General features: G+C 41.7%; 1 protein-coding gene across 1 annotated transcript; it reads right to left on the bottom strand.

The window, feature by feature from the left end:
* Positions 1 to 194: 194 nt before the first annotated feature.
* On the bottom strand, positions 195 to 3,779 carry gosr2 (golgi SNAP receptor complex member 2). Its single transcript, XM_069674105.1, has 6 exons — positions 3,614 to 3,779; positions 3,305 to 3,369; positions 2,504 to 2,612; positions 1,853 to 1,985; positions 1,622 to 1,762; positions 195 to 1,132 (listed from the first exon to the last, which is right to left on the bottom strand). The coding sequence occupies exons 1-6, from the start codon at positions 3,640 to 3,642 to the stop codon at positions 971 to 973; spliced, it is 639 nt and encodes a 212-aa protein (XP_069530206.1). The 5' UTR covers positions 3,643 to 3,779; the 3' UTR covers positions 195 to 970.
* Between the last annotated feature and the right edge of the window lie 6,761 nt (positions 3,780 to 10,540).

Genomic DNA, 10,540 nt, shown 5'->3' with positions numbered 1-10,540 from the left:
CTAACCAGTCAGCAGTCACAAAACGAAAACCCTGGCATCACTTCCATCTTTCGCACAGATAAGAAATCCCTGCAGAGGTCTGTGTGAAAACGAAACACTAGATGGTGCCCTAGTTACCTAGAATAGATGTGTGAAAGCTGTAAATCCATGAAAACGTATCAACAGCAGCGTAAACACCTCTAGCTAGTTGTAATGCTAGAGGTGTTGTAATGTTTCCAGCAGTGTCACGGTGATGTACCAAGGAAATTAAACATGTTTTATTCTATTAAGAGAAAAGAGTCACTCACATAGTGAGACTAGACCAAAGCATAAGAGAAAGAATGTAACAATTACAAAATAAATGCTGCTCCTGTTATTTTCCTCAACAGATTCTAGTTGTGAGCCTGTTCATAACCTTAGTGACACATACATTAAAAACAAGAGATTTTCCAGGCAGTATTCTTTAGTTGTAATGTAAGAAAACATGGAGCATTGTGGGTCTATTTCTCGAAGAGCTGTTCTTAACAAGGCAGAATGACAATGACAACTTTACTGACAGATTCACAAACAGAACAAATTGCTTTTCACAGAAGGCAAAAGCAAGCCCAATATAAAGATCAGTTTGAAGTAGTTTTAAAAGCCATTTAGGTAGAGTAAGAGAGGAAGCGTTATTTACAGTTTCAGAGTGGTTTTACAAAAAATGACAGTAATCTGAGGGAAGCAGCAGACTTATTTTAAAGTTCAAAGCTATTTGAAACTCAGATGGAATGAAATACTGAACGTAATTAAGGTCTTCAACTTTTCCATTTTGCAGGTGCCAAAAATAATAAAAATGGTTGAAAACAAACTATAATGGCACAATTTATCAAAAAAATTACTTTAATATGACATTAAAAATTCAGTTCTGTCACTTTTTCATATCATGAGGGATGATGCGCTGCAGAAATGTCCACGTCTGATGAAAAAGCGTCGTTGATTGGATGGATAAAGGTCAGCCCAGATATCTTATCACTAGGAACATGAAGACGCAGGTCAGCAGCATGCCTCCAATCATGATTAACTTATCTTGGGTGGCTCGCCTTTCTATCAGTCTCATCACTGTGTTTGACAGCCCCAACATGTTGGCCACATCCAGCATCTTCTTATGGGTGCCCTGTGAAGAGTCGCAACAGAAACTCATGTCAACAGTCAAGATCACACGTTGGATTAGTCTAACAGCTACACATAAACAAGAGTGTTCAGACATTACATGACGACATTGTAATTATCTGCACTAATTCATCTGATTTCTGGAGACGTAGAGTGCCAACACCCTCCCTGACGCGCCACTCTGTCACAAGTTTCTCACGGCTAGACAACCAGGCAACAGACACACCCTGATAAGAGGAGGCCTGAAGCAAAACCAGGAAGACCATCTCCTCCCTGGAAACACGGACTCATGCTCTAGCTGAGCATTTAGGCGCTAACAATGAGACTATTGAGATCATTGTGGACACCGAAAGCTGGGTCAGGGAACACAGTTCTGCCATTCAGGGATTGTAGCCTTCTGTACTGGCTCCCTTCTCCAGAAAATTAAATAAATAACAACAAAAAAAAGACTGATAATTTAACTTTCTTGATCTTGTATTTAATCTGCGCACACCTTAAGCGTAGATCTTTGATCTCTGAGACCGTTGAGGATGCTACTTCCGCTGCCCAGGAGGTCATCCATGCCTCTGTGTGCGTTGTGCAGGTTGGAGTTTAACTGTAGGGTCTCATCTATGGGGATGGAGGTATCTGCGTCCTATTGAACAAGAGCAAACATTTGTTTTAATGCGATATTAGAAATTTGTATGTTAAACTCAGAAAAAGCTACCAGGTACATTTGACTAACATTGGTCGTGAAGGTCCTGCTCATGAGTTCCTCCCTCTCTCTCTCCTGGGCCTCTCTGGCGTAGCGTCGGTGCTGGAAGTTTTGCAGGGCTGTGCGAAGGTGTTGGACGTCATACTTAAGCTGGTCCACTCGTCTGAAGGAAGGCAAAGAATGGTGTCATTTTTCTTAACTTCAAGAACTTCATAAGCTTCGGAATATTCTTTATTTTAGACGGATACTTTCTCCCCTGCTTTTGATGGCTAGGCTTTACTGCAACACATCTTATTTACAGTTCTCAAACTTGTTCTAGATGATGAGAATATTTTCCCCCTTAAATCTCATGCGGTTGGAATGAAGAGTCCCTCATTTCTTAGCGTTACTCAGGCCCCAATAGAGCTCTACAGAGATCAGACGACTGCTATGTGATGGGGTGCACGGTGTCCCCTAAGGCCTGTTTACCCAGCTTAGAAATGAATCTTTGCCCAATGCAGCAGGAATGCTGGTGATGACGGGGCTTCTGATGAAATGTTTTCATAGAGCCACAACGCCACAGGGTCTGACAGAGCTGTCTGTCTCATCTTCTACACCCTCCCTGTGACTTTATGAGATGCGGCGCACCCTGCCAGCTTTGCGGCTTTAGGATCACCGTCAGTTCAGTTGACCAAAACTCACAATTTGGCGTTCTGGCGGCGGTTTGGTGGTTCCTTGCTGGCCAGGATCTCAAGGCGATCCAAGTGATTGAAGATCATGTCGATTCTTGCCTGCAGCTCATTCTCTAACACTTAAAAATGAGGAAAACAGAAAATACAAATACAAATAAAGATTATGGATTTGAAATAATCTAAGGGCAGAAAACACTTCCTTCCATTTCCCCTTTGGATCTGTATAAATGATCAGGTTAAAATATACCCTTGTTAAAGTCTTTCCAACTTCAATCAATTCCCAAATTGCTGAGACAGTGAGTCCAAATATTTTCTCAGGGTAAGTGTAGTGGTATTTATAAGTGAAATTAACCTCTCTCATCAGTAAGTGCATAGACTACCATGCTACATCCCCCTCTGGGTTAAAACACATGTTGATGTCATGATTTGGGAAGGGGAGGGTAGTGAAACGCTGTCTACTGCCTGGCTCCCACCATTATCTAATAGAAGCCCTCCCAGCTTCTGTCACTGTACCCACCCCGCTTCTTCCTGTCCTGGCACCAGCCTGGCCCACAACTGATTGGGCAGGCACCAACTACAGAAAACAATAAGCCAGGGAGACACCAGCCCCCGTCCTGTCATTATATTAGAGCAGTCATAACAAGGAGTCTGTGCTGAATAGAAATTAAGAAACCATTCAAAAGAAATTAGATTAGAAGTGGCCCACCAATACAGATACAGTACGTGTCATAGCAAAAATCTAACACAATGCAGTGTGAGAGCTGATTGTGACTGTTGCGTAAAATAAAATAATGTACAGCTCATTACTCACAGTGTACTGATTGACGATCCGTCCTCTCCAGATCTCCCATAAGAGACTGCACCTCCTGGATTTGCCTAATCCAGAACAGATACAACGTTAGTAAATGGGGTTTGCTGGCTGTTAGATGAATTTCTAAACATTTCCAAACCTCAGTGAATAGCTGTCTGGTGATATGTATGACTAATGACGCTGCCATACTTATATTAGTTTGCTACAGTTACGCCTGAAGTTCAATTAATAATAATTAGCCTGTACAGCAACACTTGCTTGCTAGTAGAGAGAGACTTTACAGTTTCCACAAAATACAGACACACTTACTTGTTTGTCTGATGGTAGAGAGTCTCCATCTTCTGTGTTTTATTTAAACGCTGTGTTTGTCTCCGCTTTTTACAATGACTTTGCCTACAACACCTTACTTCTGACAGGTGGCTAAGCTAGCTAGCTAGCTAGCTAACGGTGCTGGAGCGTACACGTCATCAGCGGAGCGATTGTGTACGGAAATAGCAAAGCGGAAGCTCTGCGGCGTCATCCTGAACAGGGAAGAAAAATGAAGAGGTCTCACTCCGTATCTATTTTCAGAATCTTTCTTGTCAGGTACGTATGCACAAAGGGAATTTCTCATTTCTCCCACTGTATGTACTCAGAAATAGACATACGTGTAAGTTCAACAAGTTAACGTTTGTAAACAGTAAGACAGTAAGAATGGTAAAGAGTACAAATTGTGCTTTATGACGCTAAAAATGTAAAAAAAAAAATAAAAATAAAAAAAAAAATTGGTATAACGTTTATTATTATTATTTCACGTAAATAAAGTGACAAAGTTTTGGGCCACAGACTGTATAAATAAAAAATGAATTAATAATAATATAAAAAATAATTAATAAAATAAAACATAGCTCCGTGTTTGTCGAGGTTCTCTATATTAACGATCTTTGGCTTACACATTATGCTGTAGAAACACCACCTAGTGTCAACACTAGTTCACTCCTGGAATTTTTCCCTGTTGTTTTTTACCCAAAATGCTGTCATGAGTTGTAACAGAACACTTAATGTGAGTAGTGAATGTCCTGCAGACACTGAGTCACGCATTGTAGTTTACAGCACCCAATAATGGAGAACTTAATATTTCATCTAAGGTTATTCAGTTGATGCTAAACTTCCCAAATTTAAATCTAGGCTGTAGGCTATGTTTCCATTATATTTGATATTCTCCAAACGTGGTGGCTGACAGGTGTGATAGCAGAGATCCTTTCCCCCTACCAAGAGGAGCTGTGAGGGCATAGAGCATAATCTGTTGACATGTAGACATGTGACAGGAAAGACTCTGTGAAACATGTCCTGGGGGTAGATTTTGTCAGCTCACCCTGATTCAGTCTAATTAGGCCATCTTCTTTTTTTCACAGATAGGTGTCAGAATATCCCTGTCTGTCCATCCAGAGGCTTCCTTCCCGCCTGCGGTCAGAGACACCAAAACGAATGATATCAAACTTTTCATTGTGAGGTGAGAGACTATAAGGAGAGGATGTCTGAGGATGGAGACAGGTTGATTGTAAAGTTTGACACAGAGTACTGTGTGAAAGAGGCATGATTGGATTTCCCAGAAGAAGTTAAGGAGATTTCACAACAGTTCCTTGGTGATTATTGGGAGGAAAATGCTCCTGAGGCTCTACCTCACTGTTTGGCACCTTAACAAAACCACATCTCAATCACCTTGTCTTGCCTGTGTTGTCTACTGTAAGGGGAGGGGTAAAATCAAAGAGCAAGAAAAGCAAATTGATGCACATTTAACCTGATTAGTGCAGTGAACTGTTACAAGCTCCCGTTTGCTAGTGATCTGTGTTTGTTTACCTTATTCGGCACAGCAATCAGCAAGCGGCCCAGACAGTTCTCGGCAGCTGCCTGATGGTACTTGAGTTGATGGTTGTATCTTCAGGCTAGAGACTTCTCATTGGAGGTCCTCTTTTACCCACCCCTACATGTCAGAAACCTTGAGATCTGTTCATGCCACTTCTTGCTCTCACTGTTCACCGTTTTTTTCGGTTGTCATAACACATCCTCAGGGCAGCACAGCTTTTACCTGTTCCTCAGAAAGGAGAAGAAGTAGGAGAGAAATAAGACCCCCTGAAACTTGTACATGAAGCACTATAACTCCCCCACCCCTGTCTCTCAAGGTCGTGGGGTTCTCTCTGTCTGTCCTTTATCTTTCAGCCCCAAGGAAAGGATGAGATGAGCTTACTGGTTTTCCTCCACACCTGAGCACCACGGGCATAAACTGGAATCCAGATTCCAGGTGTGGAGCACGATCACGCCACTCAGACTGACCAAGAGATGTGCTCACACCTAATTTGATGTGCAAATGTCACTGCCATAGTTTAATGCACAGCCATTGCACAAAGTTAGGGTTTTGTGAAGTTATTACCAGGAAAAACTATGTTTTTTTTTCAACTGTTTCTTTTCATTTTTCACAGAACAGGAAATTCTGTGACGTGAAATATTTGATCAAAAATGTTTTAGTTAGTAAAAGTAAAAAAAAAAAATCAGTAAAAATAATATAAATAAATAAATAAATAAAAAAGGCTAAAAATAAATAATACAGATCGAAAAGGGAAAAAAATGGCATGTTTCCAAGGGACAGACATTGACAGCAAAGCAGGGACAATCGTATGGAAGTATTTTCTGTAGTACGATGCTATAACTCAGTTTTGTTACAACAACCCATATCATTTAGTTAGACACCCAAATATACTTTAACAAAGTTCCACCTTTGAGTTAAGATGTCCATCTCCATTTGTAGACTTGGGAAAACTATGTTTAAGCTCACCAGGCTTTACCACATTATAAGGAATGTGTTGTAAAGTTAGGTACTACTTTTTGGTACGGATCCAGTACCGTGAGACATCTTTGCAGATTTTTGCAACTTGTTCTACATTTACTTTTGCTCGACAGTGGAGGAAAAATTTACATCATATACCGAATTCAAAGTTGCAATACCACAGTGTAAAAACACTGCATTACAAATAAAAATCCTGCATTAAAAATGTAACTTAAAAAAAGGTATCAAAAGGATTCGTGATGCAAAATTGCCCCAGTAAAAGTGCTGTAAATATAGGCCTCTTATACATATTAAATGTATATATAAACTGTGTAATTACAAAACTTTAAAAATTTCATAAAGTGTAGGTTAGTTTGAAAAGTAAATCTACTATTTAAGTAAATGCAGTGAAGTAAATCTCCTTCTGTGATGTAAGATAAAATCTCAGCGCTCATGCACATGTGACGTGTATCCTCTGAACGTCTAGCTTAACGTGCATTTTAATGCACATCTGGCTCCAGATGCAGAAGCATTGAGGTATTTCGTTGTGAGTGTGTGTGGCCACCTCACTATATCCTCGAAGAATGCCATTTCCTGACGCCGGCCTTTAGGCCTTTGGGGGCTCCAGCTGGAACCAAACACAATTTATCTCAGGATCAGTCTACTGTCCTGGTTCCACAACACAGCAGCACAGTTATTGTTTGGTAGGCAGGAATAAAGTGCTCGGTGTACTCTGAGGCCCCCCCACCTCTATAAAACTGTTTTGTTCATCAAGAGAAAATTATAAGGTACTGAATCAACTCTTCACAATGCACTTATTGATGTTTTAGGCAACTTAATACATCATAACTCTCCGATGATTGCCCAACGCAGACAGAGTGAAGAGGCCAATTATGAGGAGCAAAATCGCCTTGGGTCAACAGTTTTTGGATACCAGTCATTTTTTTGAAGGCATGCTGATCTTCTCGCTGCCCCCGAGGGAGATGATCCACTCGTCTTTGAAGCTGTGATGAGACGCTGAATGAAAGCAAATGAGGGCCTGTCAGAGATGACAGGAGAAACTCATAAGCTCCCAGAGTCTCAGTGGGTTCTGGTGGGAAAGGGGTCCAGAGGGGTGGCCAGTAGTGGTGCAGGGTGGTTAGTAACTGAACTTCTTTATGAAGGTTTTTTTTAATGTGAAGTAAATTAAACAACAAAGAGACCCAAAATGACAACAAAGAGATCACTATCAGCACAAAGACACATGAAACGGCCATAAAGAGATAAAAAAACTAACACAAAACACGCAAAGTGATCACAAAGAGACACAAATGAGCACAAGGATAGAAAATGTACACATGGAGAGACTTTAAATGATCAAAAAGACACTCATAATAAACACAAATAGATACACAATGACTCAAAATGACGACGAAGATGCAAATAATGAAGCAAAACCACGACGAAGAGACACAAAAAGATTACAAAGAGACGCAAAACATCCGTGGAGATGCAAAGCGACGACAAAAGATGCACAAATAGACCCAGAATGACCACAACAGCCACAACATGGCCACAAAAATAGGCAAAACGCCAAAAAAACATGCTAAAAGACCACTAAGATGCACAAAATGTCCAAGCAGAGATTTTAAATGACTACAAAGTCACGCAAAATGACCATGACGAGATGCAAAACAGTGTAAAAAGATGCAAAACCACTTCAAAGAAAGGCAAAACAGCTGTTTATAGATGCCAAATGACCTCAAAGAAAGGTCAAAATCACTGCAAAGAGGCTTTTAATGTCCACAACATGATGCACACAACTACAAAGAGGAAAGAAGTTTCTACGTTTCTAAACCCAACAATAAAAGAGCGGCAAAGCGTTTCCTTTCCTATGAGAGACCGTGATCAGCCTCTCGTGTTTTCCCTCCCTGCCTTATTTAGTCTGACCTCACAGAGCACAGAGCAATCATACAGCTGTCAGACACTCACTCTCTGCCCTGTGGCCATACCACCTGTGACACCCAGACCTCTGAGGATGAGAGATGCTGTCCACCTCCGCATTTGGATGACGGCTGAGCCGGGATGGGAACACAAACAGCATCATGGCACGGAGGCCTGCGACTGTGCTTCCCCCTGCCTGACAGCTTCCTGCCCACAGTCATGCACCCGCCTCAACCACACTGTCATGATTAAGTGGTATTTGTGGTGACACATTTTTCTGTATCTGACTCCTGTAATGACAGTGATGATTTAATAAGTAAGAGCACTAAATCCACCTGAAGGTGTAATTGTGTAGCCGTAAATATTAAAAATAATCACAGACCACGTTCCAGACTTATTTTCCAGAGATGTTGCTGCTTGGGAGAACACATAGCTCTGCCCCTTATCTGTGTTTTTCCGTTGTTGATCTGGGAAAGCTTTGTTTTGGTGGTAATAGAGGTCAATGTGTGTGTCAATGTGTGTGTGTGTGTGTGTGCAGCTGAGAGAAAGGCAGAGGAGTGCCATATATTCACAATGGGGGAGTCAGTTATGAAGGTGCATGAGGTCTTATCACGTGCTATCACAGCAGCTGCAATGTTAACTCTGCTGTTAGCACTGCAGGTGCTTCTGCGGCGAGGCATGGGAACAGCCTCCCCCAGGAGATTCCCAGTGCAGGGGGAGGGCAGGGGGGCTCACAGTGGACCTATCAAGTAGGATACCAATATACATTTGCAGGACATCATGTTAGAGCTCCTGTTTCTATGCTTTATCTTACTGCTAGCAGCTAGCCACATCCTCAAACATTCAGCCTCCTTTTCACCTTTTCGGTTTCCTTTCTAAAGTTTGTTAGATCAAAACTTCTACCAAAATTGTGAATTTCATACTCTATTGTATAACACAGCCTTTCTGTGCTAGTTAGCATCTTTTTGCAAGTAGCTAGCCTATGTTAGCATCTCATTTGGGGCTGCAATGAGCACAACAATGATTTGAGCTAAATGCTAAGAGCAGCATGCTAACATGCTCACAATGAACCGCTAACATGCTTATATTTAGCAGGATGAATGACTATTATGCTCACCATCTTGGTTAGGTTCAGTAATGTTTGCATGCTAACATTAACTAATTAGCAGTAAAGGAGGCTGATGGGTATGTCAGGGATTTTGCAGGTTTTTGGGGACAAACAAAAATGGTGGAAACTTAAAGTAATAATTGTGAAGATGATTTGCAGTATATAGCATTATTATGGACTGGGTGTCTGTGGCGACAGAAAAAATCACACAAGTGGCGCCCAGTTAGTGACGTGTTTTCACGTAGGCGGAGCTAAGTGGCTTCTTTTCCAGTTTGTGAGTCAACGGTAATCTACTATGGCTGAGCAAACAAATTAAAGATGGATGACTACAGATACAACTTAAAACATAAGTGAAAATCCAACGAAAAAGAAACAAATTCAACGCTCAGATGAAGGCAAACAGTTTAAAAAGGAAAGCGTCCGTCAGCGAGGAAACTCAAGAGCTACAACTGTTACAAAAGGAAGCCAACTGTGGACCTCTGGATATGTAGGAAGTGTACCGCCATTAGGTTAAGATCTTCGAGATTATATCTTTAACTTTTTGGCCTGATGACATCGCTAGAAGAGAGGCACCATAGCCAGTAGGATTTATCCTCTAGGAACCATGAATATCAGAGCAAAATTGGCAGAATTCATCAGCTAGCTAGAAAGCTTGTTCCCTAGAAATTTTAGTTGGAACCAAAGTCCTTGACCAACCATCCAAGGCGGACATTGATATCCCTTTAGAGCACATCCAAATTAACTTAGGCCTTAATGGACATGTTTAATTGGCTTATTCTTATGTACAAACGTTCAATTCTACTCTAATGTTTTTCCCTCCGTCCACAGGTGGAAATCCATCATTTCAGCCCTGCTGCCCGCTTAATTGACCATCACACATGTATACACCTTCTGTACACCCGAGCGTCCCATCACCCATGGAGGGGACTCAGCCACCGTCCCAGTAAACCCCAGCTCCTGAGTCCGGCCCCCCCATCGAGGTATGCACTCAGCCTTGTCGTAGCTCTAGGCAGTGCATGTTCTTGTTGTGGGTTGAGCAACTGCATTAGTCATTTCACATTCCAAATTCCTACCCCATGCTGTATTCACATCTCTCCGTCGCTCTCTCTTTTCCCCCTTTCTCTGTACTAAATCAATTAATCTCTTCCTTCTTCCTCTTCATCATTTCATTTTCCCTCTGTGCCACGTCAGGGTGTAAGGATTAGGCCGCGCTATGATGTGATCTGAGTACCTTCTCTGCAGAGGCGGAAGTCTCGTAGGGTTTAGATGTTTGACCTGAGGCTCAGAGGTTCCGATTACAGGACGGGACGGCGCTTTGTGTCCTTGAGCAAAGTATCTACAGAGCCCTCTACGCTTCAGTTAACATCCACTGTTCTTACACAAATGAGTGATGTATAAACCT

Source organism: Semicossyphus pulcher, unplaced genomic scaffold, assembly GCF_022749685.1.
Source record: "Semicossyphus pulcher isolate SPU_LCO1_2020_fin unplaced genomic scaffold, fSemPul1.0.p SCAF_23, whole genome shotgun sequence".
Classification (NCBI taxonomy): Eukaryota; Metazoa; Chordata; class Actinopteri; order Labriformes; family Labridae; genus Semicossyphus; species Semicossyphus pulcher.
Note: the sequence above shows the minus strand (reverse complement) of the source record. Positions and strands in the feature narration are given on the sequence as shown.